We start from the raw sequence: 22,483 nt of genomic DNA, 5'->3' as shown, positions 1-22,483 counted from the left end.
AAAAGTTCTGTCTGCAAGTTTCATGAAAAACTGAATACTAAGTACAAAAAGGCAAAGATCTTTCACTGATCCTTTTTTTTTTTTTTTTTTAATTGATCCATCCAAAGAAAGAAGATAGTAGAAAATTCTATCAGAGATTACTGGGGAACCGGAGGTGCCACCTTCATCTGCTGGAGTCAGAGAAATACTGAAGGGGCGCAGAGGGCGCTCCAACCTATTAGGGGCCGTCCTTACAGTTTTTGCTCTGACTCCATCTGCTGGAAGGGGGACATAACCCACTGTCTGGACTGATCCAGGTACGTATAGGGAATGTATTCACTGATTTAATGTACACCATTTTTGTTTTAATGAAAATCAGTATATTAAATAAAAATTATCATTACTTTACACTTCTGGGAACAGTTTGAGCACTGCCCTCTATAAAAGCAATTTTCAAATGCCACTAACCTATGTAAATGGCTACTTTCCTAGGTGAAATGGCTATTTGATCATTGTCCACCTGTCTGAGCAATGGGAACGTTTTAATACCCATGGTATTTTAAGAAAAATAAATTTTAAAAATGAATTTTTTTGGTTCAAGAAAATGCACATTTTTAAGTTAACTTTTTTTTTTTTTAATGAGATTAGTAGCCCACATGTCCTTAAATGCTTTATGCAAATTCTCAAGATTAGCAAGGTACAAAAGTCCCATGGATGGATTTGTGTGTAATGGGGATTTTTCAAGTGTTTTTCCTACAAGGACTAAGCTGTAATCTTGTGTTTTCTCTTATATAACTGGAAACTCTCAGTGTAAGTGCATGCAGTTGCAGGATGCATATTATTAGGCTCAACTCAGATGGCTTGGGCTGTTTTGTTAGAAATGAACCCCATCTCACTGAAGACTTTTCAGTCCTGCCTTGTTGGAACCTTACTGATTGTCCCCTTTGGTTCACTGGATCTCTGGCTGCAATGGCCACCTGGCTCCAAGCCATAAAGAATCAATGTCTTGGTTTTTCAACTCCTTTGCTTCAAGGTTTTTTTTTTTATGGTAAGCTCCCAGAATGCTTTGTAAGAGATCCTGAAAAATCAAAGCTCGCTCACCTGTTCTTTATGTCCTGAAACCAGAGGGCACCCTGCGCCTGGCACATACCTTTGGTACAGGTATGGCCAGCTGGTTGAGCTTCATCTCGCCATTTCTCGCTGTGAATTGCTTCTCCTGCCTGGGGGGGAAAAAAAGCTAAAATGTGACATTTAATAAAAAAAACCAAAACAAAAAGAAACCCCTTCTCTGCCTCCCTTATGGTACTCCTCCATTTTGCTTTCTAGCTCCGCCTATGTCTCTTTCCCTGTGTTTTCCCCTCCCCCCAACCTTGTGATTCCCTCTTCTCTCTTCCCTTCATTCTTAATCATAATCTCCTGCACAGGCTACAAGAATTTTTTATCCCCTTTCAAAACGCTGCTGCTATTATGGACGGGTGGCAGTCCCTGGGAAAGGTCCCAGCCATGACACACCTGAGAAATTCATCCTTCACCTCTTGCAGGCTATGACCAAAAGCCAGACTTTCCTTCCCCCGATTCCTGTATGTACTCCTGATCACATTGTCCAGTGCCTGCAGACGTCTGTAGCCCTGTTTCACAAGATCCGAGTAAGTTGGCATAGAGCTTGTGGTTTTCAGAGTCAAGGAAAATGAGAGGACAATACCCTTGCTCTTCTCATATCTAGAGGAAGGGAGAGAGTGGAATCATATTCTAATATTTGTTTTCTTTCATTGTATTTTTTTTTTTTTTTTTTTTTTTAATTTATAATTTTATTGGAAATACAGCACATATACAAAATGTAACCAAGTAACAATACCATGGAAAAAACAACCAAGAGTATGACATATACAGAACAATTACGTTCCAAAACATTTGGTGAAGTATACTCATGTGCAGCCGAGAACAAACAAAGGCCAACATATGTACCGTCAAAACCATATCCCAATCCCCTTCCCCCCCCCCCCCCCCAATCCAGGTTACCACTTGAAACACATTGCTCTAAAAGATGTCTGTCTTGGTACCAATAAACCTTGCTAATATATAATCGATCCCTGTGTCCGTGTGTTATCTATGAACCCATACACCACCTGTCCAAAGTATAGAGAAGCTTGCGTGTGTATGTGTGTATATGCCCAAAAAGTCAATTAGCGAATTGTGCATCCCCTATGGAATAGGGTTCTGAGCCTTTAGCCATTGCATCAGCGGCCTCCAAATTATCTGAAAGGATTTCAGCTTGTCATGTTTGACAGCGGTAAGATGGGATAGGTGATACTGTCTGTGTAACCTATGAAGCACAACTGCCCTGGTCGGTGTGTCTGGTAGTTTCCAGGCAGCGGCCAGTTCAGTCCTGGCAGCTATGTATACTTGACTGAGAAATGTGTTGGTAGATTTCGGGTATTCGTCAGAAGGAACATGCAACAATACGTTTAAAACGCTCGGGACTCTAAAGCCCGGTACTACTGACGCTATCCACGCAAAAAGCTCGTCCCAAAAGGAGGTAACCTTCGGGCAGTGCCACCACACATGGATATAAGTAGCAATGTGTCCACAGCCTCGCCAACATAAATTAGAGATGGCAGGTATCATTCTATGCAGTTTATCGGGGGTCAAATGCCATCTATACAGCACCTTATAACAATGCTCTTGTATGGAGGCCGCAATAGACACCTTAGACAATTGTAGAAAAATAAGATCCCAATCATCTTTAGAGAGGACTTCTCCAAGGTCCCTATGCCAGGCTTGAATGTGGGTCGCCTCATAAGGTGACTGATTATTCAATAGTTTGTATATTTTTGATAGAATGCCCTTCATTTTATCGGAATGCTCACAAAACGACTCAAAGAGCGTTTTAGATGGATGAATCTGGTTGGTCGAGATCAGTGAGTGTATAAAATGGCGAACCTGCGCATATGCTAGTACTTGCCCGGAGTCATTGGGCCCTGGGAGAGATAAGGCTGATAAAGTGCGCAAGGTACCTCCCATCAATACCTGCCCAAAGGTAGTGAGCCCATGCTGTTCCCAGTCAGCTAGGCGAGTATTATTCCTGCTTTGGAAAAGATTATTATGGAAGATGCGTGAGGATTGGAAGTATGCCTGATTGCCCACAAGCTTAGATTTCCATGCCGTCCAAACCCGTAAAGTAGTATGTAATGCTGGGGGCACCTGGGTTAACGGAAGCCAAGTGGATCTAGGTTGCCAGGCTAACGCCTGAATAGGCATAGACCCGACCTGTCTCTGTTCCAGTTGGACCCATTGTTTGACATCCACTGTATTGTAAAAATCTACCAAAAATCGAAGCTGTGCTGCAGCATAATACCACAGGAGATTCGGAGCCCCCAACCCCCGTGCCCGTTTGGGTAAGAATAGAACTGAACGAGCCACCCGAGGCGGTCGTTTCCGCCAGATGAAACCATAGATTTTGGCCTGCCACTTCTTTAAGAGAAGTGAGGGTATAAAAATAGGGATAGTGGAGAAAAAATATAGCAGGCGTGGAAGGATGACCATTTTAACTATAGCCAACCTACCCAGCCATGAATGGGAATCCCGGTACCAAGTCAGCATATCCCTATCAAGTTTTTTCCATAAAGAAGTATAATTGAGAGAGTGTAATTGGGACGTATAGGGACCAATCTGAACTCCCAAGTATTTAAGGGAGACGCTGGCCCATCTGAAGGGGAATTGGTTTTTGATATCCACTACTGTCTGTTGGGGTAAAGTGAGATTCAACAGTTCTGATTTCTCTAGGTTTACTGTGAAGCCCGACACCTTATGGAACTGTTCCAGAGCGTTTGAAACCCCCCTTAAGGAAACTGCAGGGTCAGTTAAGGTAAAAAGGATATCGTCCGCAAAAAGGGACAGCTTGAAATGTAAATCTTCCATTTGGACTCCCGTAATCACGGCGGACTTCCGCACTGTCAAAGCAAAAGGTTCCAAAAAAAGAGCAAAAAGCATAGGGGACAGTGGGCATCCCTGCCTAGTTCCTCTCTGTATATCAAGGACCGGGCCGTAACCCCCATTAACTTTAACCCTGGCTTGAGGCTTCTCATATAATTTCTTTATCCACAGTTGGAAAGAAGCGCCAAAATGCATGGTGTCCAAAACCCGAAAGAGAAAGGGCCAATGAACCAAGTCAAAGGCTTTTTCTGCATCGATAGCCAATAAAGCAGCCGGTAACTTATGATGGTGTACCCAATCTATTAAATCTATGACCTTTCGAATATTATCACTTGCCATACGAGAGGGAACAAATCCTACTTGGTCATTATGTACGAGGGAGGGAAGAATGCCCTTAAGCCGTTCTGCTAGTATCCGGGCTAGAATTTTTAAATCTAAGTTTATCAGGGAGATTGGGCGATACGATCCACAATGGATAGGATCCCTTCCCGGCTTGGCCAGAACCGTAATACCGGCAACATTAGCATTAATCGCTATCGATGCAGTAGTGCGCAAAGAATTAAACATCTCCAAAAGGGGTTCCGCCACCACAGACGAAAGTTTTTTATAATAACTGCCCGTCAGCCCGTCTAAACCCGGGGCCTTACCCGGCTTTAGGGCTGTGATCGCCCGTTGAACTTCCTCAAGTAATATGGGTGCATCTAAATATTCCTGTTGGGAGTCCGTGAGAGTGGGTAAAGACAAATCCTGTAAGTACGTATCTATGTCCGAATCTAGTATGGACTTATCTGCGCTATAAAGTTGACCATAGAAATCAGTAAAGCATTTTCGGATTCCTTCCGAGGACGTAATGAAGGGACCCCCCTTATCTTTTATTTTAATGATGTTATTTTGGAGGAAGACTGCCTTTAATCGGCGGGCTAAAAGGCGTCCCGCCTTGTTGCCCTCCTCAAAATATTGCTGCTTAACCACATCCAATTGAAACGCTAGTTTATCTGCATCTAGCGCCTTAATGGCATCACGAATGCCAGTCATTTTTTTTAGAGTCAGCGGGCACTGCGTTTGCATATGTCGCTGAGATAAATGAGCTAACTCAGCAGACAGGATTTGTCTTTGTTTCTCTTTCTCTTTTTTGCAAAAGGACGCACGGGAGACAAGGAGACCCCGCGCCACCGCCTTGGAACAGTCCCATATCGTTGGCGTGGGTGTACTATCAGCCTGATGTTGTTGAAAAAATGCAGTAAGCTGCTCACCTAGATGGGCCACAAAAGTGGGATCCTTGAGAAGACCTTCATTTAATCGCCAGAATTTCAACCCCGGGTCTCTATTATGGAGGTGGAGCCGTATCCAAACCGGAGCGTGGTCAGACCACACAATGGGCTCAAGGCCAGCATCGGTCACCCAATTTTGTGTTTGCCTATCCACCAAGAAATAATCCAGTCTGGAGTAAAGTTGGTGAGCCGGTGAGAAATAACTATAACACCTTGAGTGGGGATTTCTCTGCCGCCAGGCGTCACCTAGTTGCCAATGGGATATCAAAGAGGATAATTGTGTCCGCACCTTTTTGGGAACTGTGGAGGTGCGTGTGGAGTTATCTAGAGAAGGGCTGTGAGTCACATTGAAATCCCCCCCCAGAATTATTGCCCCTTCCGCATATTTAGTCAACATCTCATCTATTTCCTTGAAAAAAAGATCCTGTCCCGTATTAGGGGCGTAAATGCTAAGTAAGGTGATCACCTGCTGGCCCACTCGTATTTTGAGTAGCACATAGCGTCCCCCAGGATCCCTAGCAACCTGTAAAACTTCATGGACAAGATCCCGAGCAATAAGGATACCCACTCCTGTATATTTAGAACCTTTGGTGCTAGCTGCAAGATATTGATAAGGATAAAAGGAAGATGACAATACTCTTTCATGCCGTTTTTTCAAATGGGTCTCCTGGATTAATGCAATAGAAACATGATGGGTACGTAAATCCTGATACAATAGAAACCTTTTGCGATAATGATTAAGGCCTTTTACGTTAAGGGACATAACACACTCTCCCTGATCTATTCCCCTAGATAATGTAGACATAAGGGACAGGATAGTAGTTACACTGCATCATAACAGGAATCAAGCCACCCCAGACAATTTGAACTCTAGAGTCCCCTGGATAAAAGAAACCCCCAACCCCCCCGAACCACAACATCACCCACTGGTTCCCGTGAGTGAAAAAACACCACTCCAGGGAGTCACACTCCACCAGCATGGCCCGCAAGCTCCCGCCCCCCACCCTTTACCGAGAAAAAAAAACACAACAAAGAACCCCTTACATACCCCCTCTCAAAATGTACCAAACCAAACAGTCTCACAACATAATGAAGTCCCAGTAGTCTCCCGCGGACCACAGATAAAGCCCACAGCGCACTTCTGCAGTAGAGAAGCATTGGAGTATAAAAGAAGAAAGTAGCGCAGGTGTATCTGGTCCCCCGCTTCCGTCAACGATCCCGCCTCTCAGTACAGGAAAATCAGCCCTGGTCAGATAACGCAGCACGTGAATCCTCAGAATGGCGGCGCAGTCTACTTCCTCCTTTCCCGACTCTGCGCCATTTTGGATGGTCATCCAGTTTCGTATGCCGAGTAGGCTTCGTCGGTGCCTCAATACTAGGTCTGTAGCCAGCCTTATTAAGTGCCCCCAGAGCATCCGCAGGTGTTTTAACCCGTGATGTCACACCGTTGAGCGTGAATTGGAGCCCAAACGGGAAGGTCCACCGGTAGCGAATGTTCTCAGCCCGTAAATACGTGGTAATTTCCTTCAGTTCAAATCTTTTGCGCAAAGTCGAGGGCGCCAGATCTTGAAAGAGTGACAAAGAATGGCCTTCCCAAGACCAGGAATTCCGCTTGCTCGCAATCTCCATGATTTTGGATTTTAGCAAAAAGCTATGACAGCAGATAATAATATCTCTCGGCCTGGTGTCTGTGCGGGGGCCAAGAGCCCTATGCGCTCTCTCTAACCTGACAGGTTCAGGTAGAAGTCCCTCCGGCTGACCTTCAGAATCCAGACGGTGGGTGAGAATATAGTCGCAGATAGCGCTAGCTGTTTTCATAGTATCCCCAAACTCAGGCGCTTCTGGTACCCCCCGAATTCTAATATTGCAGCGCCTGGAGCGATTTTCTAAGTCCTCCAATTTTTCCTGAATGGAGCCAATATCAGTTTCCATAGCATTCTGCTGTGTAATGATGGTATTCATGGAGGTCCCATGAGCATCCACGCGGGTCTCGAGCTCGTCTACTCTAATGCCCAGGCCAGCTATATCCTCGCGGATGTCCGCCATGGAGGCCATAAGCTCTTGTTTATGCGTCTTTAAGTCAGCCCTAAATTCAATAAACCACCCTCTAATATCATTTTTAAGTTGGGCTGTCGTCTCTGCCCATTCCGCGGTCTTTCCCGTCGGGGAGTCAGGTACCTGCGGCAGTGCTGTGCTCGCCGGGTTCGCGGCCTGCGCCGGCCCTGCCTCATGTTCATCGCCGAGATCCGGGGGGAGCTTGCTAAATTGAAAATGCTTGAGATCCACGACTTTTTTCTTCGCCGCCATAACCGCCGGTGTCGGGAGACTGTTAGCTGCCAAAGCGCACTCTTTTGAGGGGTATAGCGTGAGGGAAGCCGGGGTTCGCCACTAATCTCGCCACATCGGGAGCGGAGCAAGGTTGTTACGCGGCCATCTTGTTCGCCGGCGGAAGAGCGCCCCCTTTCATTGTATTTTTTGTCCTGTGCAGTTGCCTCCTCCTCCTTTTGAAACTCCAGCTCTTCAGGTTTCATTAAACTGAGTTCAAGAAAGCTCAACTTGGATCGTCAGTAAGAAGTAATACATGAAGGAGATGGACTTGTGCGATATCATGACTCAGATAAGTTACAATTTTTCCTTGCATTGAAAATGTTTTGGATATCCTTTTCAAAAGACATAATACTTTAAATATTTTTGAGGAGCAATTTAAGGAATTTTTTCTGGTTAAAAACATACATCTCTACAGTAACTTTAAGCAACTATATGCTATGATATTTTGCTAACTGGATCCAGTGCTTGAGTGATGAACTGTTAAGTACATTTTAGATAAAAAATACAGAAATAAAAGGACAAAAAATATATTTTTTGAAACAATAAAATTGATGAATTGGGTGGTTGGAGGTTTTTCAAGACCTATGATTGAGATGACCTTTGAAAATGCCGTTTTGTTCTATTTTAGAACCACTATATTTGATAAATGTTTTGTATTTCCATTATGTTACTGAATGTGAACCGTTGTGAAGGCCATGCCGATGTGACGGTATATAAAAACAATAAACCATAAACCATTTAGAATGGGCATAGAGGTTCTGAGATCTTTTCCTCCTTGATATAACATCCTTATAAAGCCACAAATAAAACATTTTTGGAAAGGCTATACAACATGTGAAGTTATTTTGTTTTTTGATTCACTGGACAAAAGGACATTGATGGACAGAACATACAGGAATACAAAATTAATATCAACATATGGAACACTGAGCAGCCCTGGAGGAAATGTATCTTGAGTCAGCAGCCAGAGTGTTTCAGTTAACACTGCGGGGGACAGGATTTGAATTCTGTGCTCACAGGAAAAAGGTTGTGTTGTGGCACCTGGCCGCGGCAGCTCCCAGTGAGTCCCTCCTACCTCCTGTATTTGCCAGGCGCGACGGCCCTCCCTCTGCGGCAGGCCACGAACGCTGGTTCGCACGGTTTGAGCAGCGACTTCCTCCCAGCCAGCATCGGGGCCTCCCCTGACACGCGCGCACGGGAGGCCCCGCCTCTTAAAGGTGCCGTGGTGGGAGAATCAACCCGGCCCCAGAAGGTAACGCCTGCTAGGAAGGGTATTTAAACCCCACAGCTGCACTCTCACATTGTTTTCGCAACAGGTCTTCTCTGTTGCTGCCTGGCTGTTCTTCTGCCTTGCCTCCGTGTTCCTGCCTTGCCTCCGTGTTCCTGTCTTGCCTCCGTGTTCCTGCCTTGCCTCCGTGTTCCTGTATTGCTTCCGAAGTTTCTGCCCTACTCCATTTCCTGCCTTCGTTCTTGTACCCAGTCCTTGGCTTGATCTCCAGGTTTGACCTTGGCTCGTCTTCTCGCCTCTGCTTCTCTGCTGCCTGTCCTGACCCTTGGCCTGTGTCTTCATTTCGCATCTTCGCTGCCTGCCCCGTATCTTCTGCCTGGATTTCATTCCACCTCTTCGTGGAGTTTCGGTTCCTGTCTCGCTGGGTGAACACTCTGAGTACCCGCTCCTCAGGGGCTCTTCCGTGTTCATAGGCTATCCGCTCCATGGAGGGCCGTCTTGCCTGATCCCTTGGAACCATTCCACATGAGTTTTTTTCACCAGCGCCACCTCCCGGAGACTAGTTCCATTGAGGGCAGTTCCTCGGCAGTCATCACCACTTACTCCAGCTCAAGGGTCCACAACCGTAACAAAGGCCATGGACCTGGTGGACTTGTCTAGCCTCCAGGCTATTCCAGGCCTAGCTCAACGACTACTGCAGCAGCAGCAATCCCTGGAAACCTTGTCCACTACAGTAGAGCGCCTGGTAACTCGCCTGGATTCCGCCTCTGGACACGGGGCTGCCGCCCCTCCTCCGACGTTTCCAGTAGCTCCAACTCCCGTGACCCAAATGTCTGCTCCACCTCGATTTGCCGGAGAATCCAAGCAGTGCCAAGGGTTCCTGTATCACTGCTTCATAAGGTTCTCCCTGCAGGAACAGCAGTTTCCCACAGAATGAGTTAAGACGTCCTTCATTCTCTCCTTACTGGATGGTAAAGCCCTGGCCTGGGCATCTCCGCTTTGGGAGCGTGGAGATTCCAGTATGGGAGACCTGCCTTGGTTCGTCCAGACATTCCGTCAAGTGATGAGCCGGGTCACCAGTCTACTGCCACCTCTGAACTGCTTAACCTCCTCCAAGGCTCCCGCACCCTGGCTGACTTTGCAGTAGAGTTCTGTACTTTGGCGTCCGAACTGGGATGGCTTAAGGACAGCCTGCGTGGTATCTTCCTAGAAGAGTTGTCCCCCCACATAAAGGATGAGTTAGCCACGTGGGAGCTCTCGGATGACCTCGAGGCACTCATTGAACTGGCAAGTCGGTTCGATCAATGATTACAACAACATGGTAAAGAATTTAAGCCAGCCCATCGCTCAGTTTCCCTGGCCCCGACCTTTTCTCGCCCAGTGGTCACTCCTATAACTTCTAGGGCTTCACCAGAATGCAGGGAGGAGCCTATGCAGCTAGGCTGTAGCCACCTGACAGCTGAAGAAGAACAGCATCGAAGGAGACTCAGCTTATGTCTCTACTGCAGCGGCAAGGTACACCTATTGGCCCAATGTCCTGAACATCCGGGAAACTTTCAGGCCTAGGTGTCACAGGGGGGCTGACCTTAGGCTGTATCAATCCCGCTCCTCCATGTATGGTTCCCATTACATTGCAATTCTCCGGAGGGTCCTTTACCACGCTAGCCCTTGTCGACTCCAGTTCCTGTGGGAACTTCATCCTATCCGAGCTAATTCACCAATTACAACTACCCATGATATCCCAGACACCACTGTTGCTGATCTCGACCATCCAAGGACACCCTCTCCTAGGACGGGTCACCCTTTGCACTGCTCCTGTGACACTTCAAACCAGGGTTCTCCACAAGGAGGAGGTGTCCTTCTTTATTCTCGAGAAGTCCATTCATCCCATGGTCCTAGGGCTTCCTTGGCTACAAAAGCATTCACCCACCATTGATTAGAAGACCCTGCAGATCACAGCTTGGGGGACGGACTGCTTTTCTACCTGCCTTCAACTTAGACCTCGTCCACAGTTGGTGCTTACTAGCACTACTCTTCAGTTACCTCCTCAGTACAGTAACTTCGCCGATGTGTTCTCCAAGGAGGAGGCGGAGACCTTTCCGTAGCATCGGGCCTTCGACTACGCCATTGACCTACTACCCGGTATAGTTCAGCCCCGTGGATGGGTGTATCCGCTTTCCCTACCCGAGACGCAGGCAATGTCCAAGTACATAAAAGAAAACCTCGACTGGGGTTTTATTCACCCATCTTCTTCTCCAGCAGGGGCAGGCTTCTTCTTTGTAGCCAAGAAGGACGGTTCTCTAAGACCCTGTATTGATTACAGGGGACTCAATGCAATCGCTCGAAGGGATCATTATCCACTTCCTTTGATTCCCGAACTACTGGACCGCCTCCATGGAGCCAAGGTATTCTCTAAATTGGACCTTCGTGGGGCCTACAATGTGGTCCGAATAAGACCCGGAGATGAGTGGAAGACGGCGTTTAATATGCGTGACGGCCATTATGAATATCTTGTAATGCCATTTGGACTATGCAATGCACCCACGGTGTTCCAAAATTTAATGAACGAGATATTCCGGGATATGCTACATAAAGGGGTAACTGTCTACCTTGATGACGTCCTGATTTATTCCAAGGACTTGAGTACACATCGCATGGACGTTCGTCGGGTCCTCCAACGTCTAAGAGAACACCGTCTATTTGCTAAATTAGAAAAATGCCTCTTTGAACAGGAATCCCTGCCGTTCCTAGGCTTCATTGTATCTACCACCGGCTTCCGTATGGACCTGGACAAGTTAACCAGCATTCGGGAGTGGCCGCAACCTGTGGGACTTTGTTCATTGTAAAGGTTTCTTGGCTTTTCCAATTTCTACAGGAATTTCATTCTCCACTTCTCATGTATAGTAGCACCCCTAATGGCGTTAACCAAGAAGGGAGTTAAAGCCATCCACACCTTCAACGAATTGAAGAGGGCATTTTTGCAAGAACCGTGTCTTCACCACCCCGATCCAGCTCGTCCATTCATTGTGGATGTAGACGCCTCGGACTTTGCAGTAGGGGAGGTACTCAGCCAACACTGTCCTCAAGGGACTCTCCTGCCCTGCTATTTCTTCTCCCGCAAGTTTTCACCCGCGGAGAAGAATTATGGAATTGGAGACAAGGAACTGTTAGCCATCAAGATGGCTTTTGAAGAATGGAGACAATGGTTAGAGGGGGCACAATACCCCGTGATAGTTTACACCGATGTTTAAACCCGCGTAGGCCCGGTGGTCGCTTTTCTTCAGTCGATTCGACTTCGTGCTATGTTACCATCCTGCAGCTAAGAACCCACGAGCAGACACACTTTCCAGGCTACATGAGGCTGAAGATGCACCAGAGGTAACCCACTACATCTTGGATCCTGCCAAAGTCCAGCTAGTGGCTGCCGACATTATACCACAAGGGAAGAAGGTAGTTCCCCTTCGCCAGCAACCAAAAGTACTTGCTTGGGCACATGACTCCTGTCATGTTCTCCGAACGGAGTTAGCAATCTGTCATGGATCTCTGTACAGAGTTAGCAATCTGTTAGAGACTCCGTGAGGAGTTAGCAATCTGATGTGAAAGCTCTGTAGAGAAAGCTGGGAATTAGCAATCTGTCAGAAAGCTCTGTTGTAATAGCTGGTATTAGCAATCTGTAGTTATTTAGAATAGTTGTGGGTGGATCCTTGGACCAGTGGCAAGTGACCATGCCCTCGGGGGAAATCCCGAGAGGGACCACTGGTCAGGCTTAGTGTAAGAGACAGACACACAGTAGTTCTTTTATTAGACAATATGGTAAACCACCAGAGGTGGCAGTAGTGAGCTGGAAATGCCTGGCTGGGCTGTAGTCCCTCAGGTATTGGAACAGTGATCCCAGGGTGGCTGAGCTGTAGAGAAACTAAGACAGTGAGTAGACAATATATGCAGAGTCCTGGAACAAGTCATTGATGGTAACACTTACACAATAGTCTCTTAAGGCAGCCCAGGAGATGGTATACATTAGGCCCTCGAGGAGCGAGTACCTGTACCCAGGGAAGGCTCTGAGAGGTAGATGGAAACTCACAATGTTGTAAGCAGCGATGACATCTTAGCAGAAGTGGTATTCAGGAGCAAGTCCGGGACGTGGGCCCTTGAGGAGCGAGTACCGGTTCTGGACTGCGACCTGCCAAGAAAAAGAGAAAGCGAGGCCCCCGAGGAGCGGGTACCTCTAGTGAAGTCCGAGGAAGCAGAGTAGCTAGGGTCACGGAGCGAGAATCCCATCCGCAGCGACCAGGAGGAAGCGAATCCTTGCTAACTCATCTTGTTAGCAAAAACTGAGACCTTAAATATCTGGAGCTGGTGACATCATCTCAGGGGGACGCCCCTGAGGTTCGCGCCAACGCTGGTACATTAGCGGGCCGCGTGTGCGCCCTTAGGCATCTGGCCAACATGGCGGCTTGCAGTGTTGAGCTGGTCTGGGAACGCCGGAGGACGGCCTGGAGACGCCGCAGCAGCTAGCCTTCCATCAACCCCGAAGGGAGTCGCCAACGAGGTAAGGCGGGCGGAGCAGAGACGTCTGACAGCGACGGACACAACAGTACCCCCCTTCAAAGGGCGGTCTTCTCTTCGGGTACCAGGTTTGAGTTTGAAGATGCGCGAGATGGAATCAACGAAGCATCACTTATCCACGATAATGGTCTGAGGCTCCCAACTGTGTACTTCGGGGCCGGAACCTTCCCATCTCAGAAGGTATTCAAAAATCTTGCCTCTATTACGAACATCCAGTATCTCTTGATTTTGATCTTAAGTCGTCTTCTGCATAGATGACAGGTGGATCTTGAATTTGAAGACAATTCGCTGAGTAGGAGCGGCTTCAGAAGAAACGTAGAATGTGTTATGGAAATTTGACCAGGTGGTAGCTTCAGACGGAGGGTGACTATGCCCAAACGATGAAGAACTGGGAATAGAACCACGTAGCGAGGAGCAATCCGAAGGAGAGTAGATGAATCAGAGGTGCTTGGTTGACAACCAGACCTGGTCTCCTGGCTTGAAGACTGGAGCCTGCGCAAGGAGCGCATAGTAGTACTTCTTAGCACGGTCACTCACTTAAATGAGCATGTCCTTGGTCCAAAGCCACAGTCTATGGAAATCCTCAGCAGTGGTTAAGCTGCTGGGGATGTCACTGAAACTTCAGTGTAAGTGGCGATGTTGAGAACGTCCAAAAACCATTCAAAGATGACAGTCCAGTACATATAGCTGGATGAAAACTGATGATGTTGCCAGCGGATCCGGACTGGGTAGTTACCAAGAGTATCTTCTTCTGGTCTTAATATGTGCTGTGGCTCATCAGGCACATCCTCCGAATGGAAAAGAGTGACAGAGATACTCTAAGGTATAGCATCCGTGAATACGGTATTGATGTTGAGCGCCTTCGAGCCACGGTTAACGTTGAAGGCAGAAGGATATCAGCAGCAATGGAAAGGGCTGCTGGGGACATCATAGCGTTCCTCAATAGAGGTGGCTGTGTTGAGAAATGTCCAAAGCCCACCTCAAGTTGTAATGCAATAGTGGATCTTCTGAATTGGTGAGAGGATTCTTCAGATATTCCACTAGAGTTTGAGGAGTAAAGTTGCCTCCTTTCCCTGAGTCCACCAGGGCAGGAGTCTGAACCGAACCCGGTCCGCAGGTCATAGAGACTGGGAGAGAATGTGGAGGAGAAGACGCGGTAAGGCCCAAGAACAGTCCTCCTGAGGGACTTAGGCCCGGCTGTTTCCCAGACGAATAGAGCATGTAGAGACATCATGGCCAGGCTAACCACAGTACATGCAGAGGCCGCGCTTCTTCCGAAATCTTCTCTCTTTAGAAGTCAAATGTCCATGACCAAGTTGCATTGGTTCATTTTTATCAGCAGCAGAAATTACTGGAACCTTTCGAGGTGCAGGTATAGAGCTAGCCTGATTCACCCCAGATAACCTCCTAGGCTGAAGTTCCTTTACCTTGTCCCGGAGCCGGTGATCGATCCGAGTAGCCAAGGCTACTAATTCGTCCAGCGAGTCAGGTGTTTCACGAGCAGCCAGCTCGTCTTTTAAACAGGTATGCAGGCCTCTACAAAAGAGAGTCTTAAGACATTTGGGGTCCCAGCAAAGTTCTGCCGCAAGAGTTTTAAACTCTATGGCAAATTCAGCCAATGATCTGTTGCTTTGCTTCAAATCCACCAAAGCAAAACCGGCTACAGAATTTCGAGCAGGGTCATCAAAAACAGATTTAAATAAGTCCATAAATCCTTCTATGTCCTGCGAAATAGGGTTCTTGTGCTCCCACAAAGTAGATGCCCAAGACAAGGCCCTACCATCCAAGAAAGAAAGGATGTAGGTAGTCTTGGAGAGAGCAGTAGGAAATAAAGATGGTTGTGAAGTAAATTGCATGCAGCACTGGTTTAAAAAGCCCAGAGTCTTCTGTATTTCTCCAGAGAAGCAGATCGGAGCCGCCAGTGGTACAGCAGTCTTTAAAGTTACCTCCTGTAACTGACTTTCATGGTTAGAAGCAGTACTTTGAACTTTCTGTGTGTGTATCTGATGAAAAGCTGAAGTAAATTTTTCCAAGGCGTCCTGTTCCGCAATGCGCTGAGCCAAGCCCGGTAGAGCCTGAAAAGCATTGAGTTGTGCTGGATCCATGTAGTTACCCGAACTCTGGAGTCAAGCCAAAACCTTGAAGTTAACCGGAACCTTGGACACAAGCCAGATCCATGGAGTTACTTCACCTTGTAGTCAAGCCAGATCCATGGAGTTAGCAATCTGTCATGTTCTCTGAACGGAGTTAGCAATCTGTTATGTTCTCCGAACGGAGATAGCAATCTGTTAGAGACTCCGTGAGGAGTTAGCAATCTGATGCGAAAGCTCTGTAGAGAAAGCTGGGAATTAGCAATCTGTCAGAAAGCTCTGTTGTAATAGCTGGTATTAGCAATCTGTAGTTATTTAGAATAGTTGTGGGTGGATCCTTGGACCAGTGGCAGGTGACCACGCCCTCGGGGGAAATTCCAAGAGGGACCACTGGTAGGTTTAGTGTGGGAGACAGACACACACTAGTTCTTTTATTAGACAATATGGTAAACCACCACAGGTGGCAGTAGTGAGCTGGAAGCGCCTGGCTGGGCTGTAGTCCCTCAGGTATTGGAACAGCGATCCCAGGGTGGCTGAGCTGTAGAGAAACTAAGACAGTGAGTAGACAATATATGCAGAGTCATGGAACAAGTCCTTGATGGTAACACTCACACAATAGTCTCTTAAGGCAGCCCAGGAGATGGTATACATTAGGCCCTCGAGGAGCGAGTACCTGTACCCAGGGAAGGCTCTGAGAGATAGATGGAAACTCACAATTTTGTAAGCAGCGATGACTTCTTAGCAGAAGTGGTATTCAGGAGCAAGTCTGGGACGTGGCCCTCGAGGAGCGAGTACAGGTTCCGGACTGTGACCTGCCAAGAATAAGAGAAAGCGAGGCCCCCGAGGAGCGGGTATCTCTAGTGAAGTCTGAGGAGGCAGAGTAGCTAGGGTCACGGAGAGAGAATCCCATCCTTAGCGACCAGGAGGAAGTGAACCCTTGCTAACTCATCTTGTTAGCGAAAACTGAGACCTTAAATATATGGAGCTGGTGACATCATCTCAGGGGGACGCCCCTTAGGTTCGCGCCAACGCTGGTACATTAGTCGGGCCGCGTGCGCGCGCGTGCCCTTAGGCATCTGGTCAACATGGTGGCTTGCAGCGTAGAGCCGGTCCGGGAACGCCGGAGGACAGTCTGGAGACGCCGCAGCAGCTAGCCTTCCATCAACCTCGAAGGGAGTCGCCAATGAGGTAAGGTGGCCGGAGCAGAGACGTCGGACAGCGACGGACACAACAACTCCCTCACTGCTCAGCACCCAGGCAGAGCCCGAACACTGGAACTATTGTCTCGATATTACTGATGGCATCGGATGGCCCAGGACGTGAGATCCTATGTGGATTCCTGCCTGACTTGTGCGCAGCAGAAGCCCTTGTCTGGTCGGCCTTGGGGTTTACTCCAGCCTCTCCCGGCCCCTTGGGAACCTTGGACACATTTCTCCACGGATTTTGTGGTAGACCTGCTTACTTCCTCTGGTAATCATGTGATCTGGGTCGTGATCGACAGATTCTCTAAGATGGTACACTTCATTCCCCTACCGAAGTTATCATCAGCTCCAGAGTTGGCATGACTCTTCATGTTGCAAGTATTTCGACTGCATGGCCTTCCCCTGCATATCGCATCCGATCGCAGCCCCCATTTTACAGCCAAGTACTGGAGGACCCTGTGCAGGAAGTTTGGAGTACCCTTGGATTTCACCATTGCCTTTCATCCACAGAGAAACGGACAGGCCGAGCCACTTAACCAGAGATTGAAGACCTTTCTTCGTTCCTTCGTAGGAAGCCGCCAAGATGATTGGTCTTCACTCTTGCCCTGGGCGGAGTTTTCACACAACTCTCATGTCCATTCTGCCACGGGGTCGTCTCCATTCCAAGTGGCCTGTGGAAGGCATCCTAAACCTCCACTACCACTACCTCTGTCCGTACCTTCTCCTGCATCCCAAATCACGGCTGACCAGATGCACAACTCATGGGAGACCACCAACACCAACCTGATTAAAGCTGCCGACCCCGCCAAATGCACATCTGATAAACACCTCCGTCCAGCCCCCCTCTTTAACCCAGGGGACCGGGTTTGGCTCAGCACCCGCCACATCCGCCTTCAGGTCCCATCCATGCAGCTGGCACCTAGATACATTGGTCCTTTTACGATTTCCAAATGCCTAGGTCCTGTGACCTATCGTCTAAGACTGCCCTCCAGTCTCCGGATACACAATTCCTTCCACGTGTCTCTGTTAAATCCTTTGGTGCTGTCTTCCTACCATACCGAGCCACCCAAGCCTCCAGAGGTAGTTTCGGATGACAACCCAGTCTACCAGGTCCGGGAGGTCCTAGATATTCGACAACACCATAGACGTTGGGAGTATTGAATTGCCTGGGAAGGTTTCGGTGCTGAAGAGAACTCGTGGGAACCCTCATCTAACATCCTGGACAAATCCTTACTTCAGCACTTCCATCATAGACACCCTGGCAAGCCTGGTCCTTCTAAGAGGGGGCGTAAGAGGGGGGTACTGTTGCAGCACCTGGCCGCAGCTGCCCCCAGCCAATCCCTCCTACCTCCTGTGTTTGCCTGGTGCAACGGCCCTCCCTCCGAGGCAGGCCGCGAACACTGGACCGCGCGGCTCGAGCAGCATCTTCCTCCCAGCCAGCGTCAGGGCCTCCCGAAGCGCGTGTGTGAGGCCCTGCCTTTTAAAGGGGCCGCGGCGGGAGAATCAACCCGGCCCAGAAGATGATGTCTGCTAGGAGGGGTATTTAAACCCCACAGCTGCACTCTCACATTGCCTTCGCAACAGGTCTTCTCTGTTGCTGCCTGGCTGTTCTCCTGCCTTGCCTTGGTGTTCCTGCCTTGCCTCGGTGTTCCTGTCTTGCCTCCATGTTCCTGTCTTGCCTCCAAAGTTCCTGCCCTACTCCAGTTCCTGCCTTCTTTCCTGTACCCAGTCCTCTGCTTGATCTCCAGGTTTGACCTCAGCTCGTCTTCTCACCTCTGCTTGTCTGCTGCCTATCCTGACCCTTGGCCTGTGTCTTCGTTCCGCATATTCGCTGCCTGCACCGGATATTCTGCCTGGACTCCATTCCGCATTGTCACTGTCTGCCCCGGATCTTCTGCCTGGACTTCATTCCGGTTCCTCGTGGAGTTTCGGTTCCTGTCTCTCTGGGTGAATGCTCTGAGTACCCGCTCCTCGGGGGCTCTTCCGCATTCATAGGCTATCCGCTCCTTGGAGGGCCATCCTGCCTGATCCCTTGGAACCATTCTGCGTGAGTTCTTCTCTTCACCAGTGCCAACTCCCGGAGACTAGTTCCATTGAGGGCAGTCCCTCAGCAGTCATCACCACTCGCTCTGGCTCAAGGGTCCACAACCGTAACTGGTTGTAAAATTGTTTTTTCCAGAAAGGAGGAAAACTAAAGAACAAAGGAAAAAGGGAGCATATGGTCATCAAGAAGAGAACCAGTATGAACAGGTGGAAGCTGGACACTGTGATGTATCTAAGGCCTGACAAGTTGACTGTGTCCTAGCTGTCATGTATACACACACAAATAAAAGGAACCTATTGGCAAGATGTTCACAGAAGGGAAGGAGAAAGAAAAGAGTAGGGGGGCTACCCACTGCCCACAAGCTTGTGTATTATCATTTGCTATGCAGTACTCTCTACTAGCTATGTGCTGTCCTGGTTCATAGCAATGGAGTCTAAATTGTACTTTCTGTAACAGCAAGATGGACAGATGTGGGGGCTGGAGGAGACTCACAGTACAAAGCAAGATCTGCCTCACAGTGACCCAAAACTATATACAATCATTATAAAACTAAATCATCCACAGCGCCTAGGCGTCGCACGCTGTGCGTCGCACGACAAAGGGGCTGGCCCCTTTGTGCGCCCCTTCGTGCAGACCCGAGGGAAGAGCACCGCAGACTGTCCAGGTCAACAGTAACCACACAACTAAGGACTGACCACCTGCGTATATCAGCCGAACAACCGCAGTAAGTACTGAGCAACGCTAAAGTACAAACTACCACCCCTACAAACCCTCCTCTCTCACTCAAAGATACATCTCACTAACTCAAAGAGTCTTCCCATCTGAATGCACACTCCAGGTTCAAAAGCTAACCACCTCTAAATCCAACAGCTCACACCACCAAAGTAATCCCAGCCTCAACATTTCACGAAACCAAACCTGGCAGGTTTACCCATCCCAATCATCCACAATGTCAAGAGATCATCTGCAAAAAGTCAAGCCTTACCATATCCCTCACAAAAAAGATTCATTCCTATCATCATCTCGCCTTTAAACCAACTACTAGGCCTCTCACTTTTCACCCTATCGCTGCTAAATGCAGTCTTTGACTAAGAAAACTCATCTTCTACATGACTATCTTCAGGAAACAAACACCGACTTATTTGTAATTACAGAAACCTGGTTAAAACCAGAAGACATCGCTACAATCAACCAACTCCCCACCCAATCTTACAATATATTCTCTATCCCAAGACTCAAAAAAAGAGGAGGTGGTCTTCTTCTTGCAGCAAAAAAAACACTGGGAATTTCGCTGCAAACCTCAATATCCTCACATTCTCTAGAATTCGCAGTTTTCAGTTCCTCTCACCTTCAAATCGGGCTAATATACGCCACCCCAGGATACCTTGAAACAGATCCTTCACCTTTGATTGAAAATATAGTAAAACACATCAACTCCGACATTCCAGCGATCATCCTGGGGGATTTCAATCTCCATGTAGATGTATCCCCCCTCTCTTCTAGTTGTGAAACCTTCCTAAACACACTAAACTTCATGGGTTTCAAACAAATAATTAAAGAACCCACCCACAAAGCAGGTCATACGTTGGACCTCATTTTCATTAACCAGGAAATTACCCATTCCTCTCACCCTACATGCATTCCAGTTCCTTGGTCAGACCATATGCTGATCAACACCGTACTAAAGATAAACCTACCTACCACCCCAGGAAGTCAGAATAACTCAATCCAATTCAAAAAAATGTGCAGCCAGGAAACACTCAGCAATTGCCTATCAGGCGAATTCAACCAACTGGACCTTACAAACGTGGAATCAGCCATTTCGTCCTGGAACAACATTACCAAAAAAGTGGCCGATACCACATGCCCAACTATCACCAAAACTCATCAAGCAAACAAGGACAATAGAAAACCTTGGTGCACACCAAATCTCAAATCCTTAAAACAAGATCTCAGAAAAAAAGAACAACACTGGCGGAAAAACCCTACATCTACCAACATCACAGCATTCAAGTCCACGATGCACCTTTACAGAATATCCATACTCCAAGCAAAAAGAAACTTTTACTCACAAAAAATTCACCACTTCATATTCGACCCCAGGGCGCTTTTCTCTTTGGTATCATCACTCACTAAACCCGCATTGACATCCATACCAGATGATAAAGCAGCAAGCAAAGCAGAAGAACTGGCAACCTACTTTAAAAATAAGATCCCAAAACTCCTAACTCAGTCCAAGAATAATATCAATACTTCACCAGTTACACCTCGAGCTGCTGTCCCATCACAAAAGGCTAGCCTTAAGGAATTCGAACCGACCTCTTCCTTAGAGATCGAAAATATCCTAAAAAAGCTCAAACCTTCTTCACACCCTCAGGACTCCATACCCACCAATCTACTCATCGCTTGCGCTAAAACCATCTCCAAACCCATTGCACAAATCATCAACTGCTCCTTCTCCCAAGGGCTAGTACCTGACCCTCTAAAATGGCAATCGTAAAACCACTTCTAAAAAAATCTAATCTTTCTCCAGAAAACCCAGCCAATTTTCGCCCAATTGCAAATCTACCTTTCATCGCAAAAATCATGGAACGAGTTGTAAACAAACAACTAACTGAATACCTAAACGACCACAACATTCTTTCTCCAACACAGTTCGGTTTCCGCCAAACACGAAGCACGGAAACTCTCCTTATCTCACTAACGGATTCCATATTACTAAACCTGGAAAACCGACACCCTTGTCTTCTCATCTTACTAGATCTCTCGGCGGCATTTGACACGGTCAATCATAACACATTAATAGATCGTCTGTCAGACATTGGCATCAGAGATGAGGCCCTCAACTGGTTCAAATCATTCTTACAGAACAGACAGTACAAGGTCAAGGTCAACAAGGAAGTATCTCAACCAGTCACCTGCACCTTAGGAGTCCCACAAGGTTCGTCACTCTCTCCAACCTTATTCAATATATACCTTCTACCACTCTGCCAGCTCCTCATTAACCTAAATCTCATACACTACTTATACGCAGACGATGTGCAGATAATGATTCCTATTACTGAATCTCTCCAAAAAACTCTGGACTTCTGGAACTCTTGCCAACAAGCCATCAACAACTTGCTCACTAGCCTCAATCTGATTCTAAATCAAAGCAAAACAGAATACCTCCTTATCTCCCAAGACGGAACCTATACACTTCCCAGTACCATCTTGTCTACTCAATTAACATTGTCCACACAAGTCAGAAATCTAGGGGTTATCCTTGATAATCAAATGAATTACAGATCTCTCATAAATAATATCGTAAAGGATGGATTCTTCAAATTACAAGTTTTGAAAAGGCTGAGACCTCTCCTCCACTTCCAAGATTTCCGTTTAGTGCTACAAGCAATCATTCTCACGAAAATAGATTATTGCAACTCACTTCTTCTAGGCCTCCCTGCTAACGCCATAAAACCCCTACAGATGCTGCAAAACGCAGCAGCAAGAATCTTAACCAAGTCCAACAAAAGAGACCACATATCACCTATTTTAAAAAGCCTACACTGGCTTCCCGTTAAATTCAGAATACTTTTCAAAGTGCTCTCAATAACCCACAAGGCACTACACAACTTGGCACCACTCGAGCTCAAAATCCCTCTCCAATTCCACACTTCCACCAGACCAGTAAGACAAGCCTATAAAAACAACCTGCATACAATACCGATGAAGTCAGCATTAAGCAAAAGAGCCTTCTCTACAGCGGGACCCAAAATCTGGAACACTCTCCCACCAGAACTCAGTGCAATGCTCATCTACATTTAAAAAAAGACTCAAGACTTGGTTATTCAACCAAGCTG

The 22,483-nt window shown here is 47.4% G+C and overlaps 1 protein-coding gene across 1 annotated transcript in view; it reads right to left on the bottom strand.

Annotated features, from left to right (window-relative positions):
* FAM227A (family with sequence similarity 227 member A) overlaps positions 1 to 22,483 on the bottom strand; it is a 230,846-nt gene that overhangs the window by 29,867 nt on the left and 178,496 nt on the right. Inside the window, exons 12-13 of the mRNA XM_029587120.1 lie at positions 1,492 to 1,644; positions 1,081 to 1,199 (exon numbers count right to left, since the gene is read on the bottom strand). Of these exons, the coding sequence (XP_029442980.1) occupies positions 1,088 to 1,199; positions 1,492 to 1,644 (265 nt within the window). The 3' untranslated portion in view covers positions 1,081 to 1,087. The remainder of the gene's footprint in view (positions 1 to 1,080; positions 1,200 to 1,491; positions 1,645 to 22,483) is intronic.

Source organism: Rhinatrema bivittatum, chromosome 2 (assembly GCF_901001135.1).
Source record: "Rhinatrema bivittatum chromosome 2, aRhiBiv1.1, whole genome shotgun sequence".
Classification (NCBI taxonomy): Eukaryota; Metazoa; Chordata; class Amphibia; order Gymnophiona; family Rhinatrematidae; genus Rhinatrema; species Rhinatrema bivittatum.
This window is presented reverse-complemented; position numbering and strand designations above follow the sequence as displayed.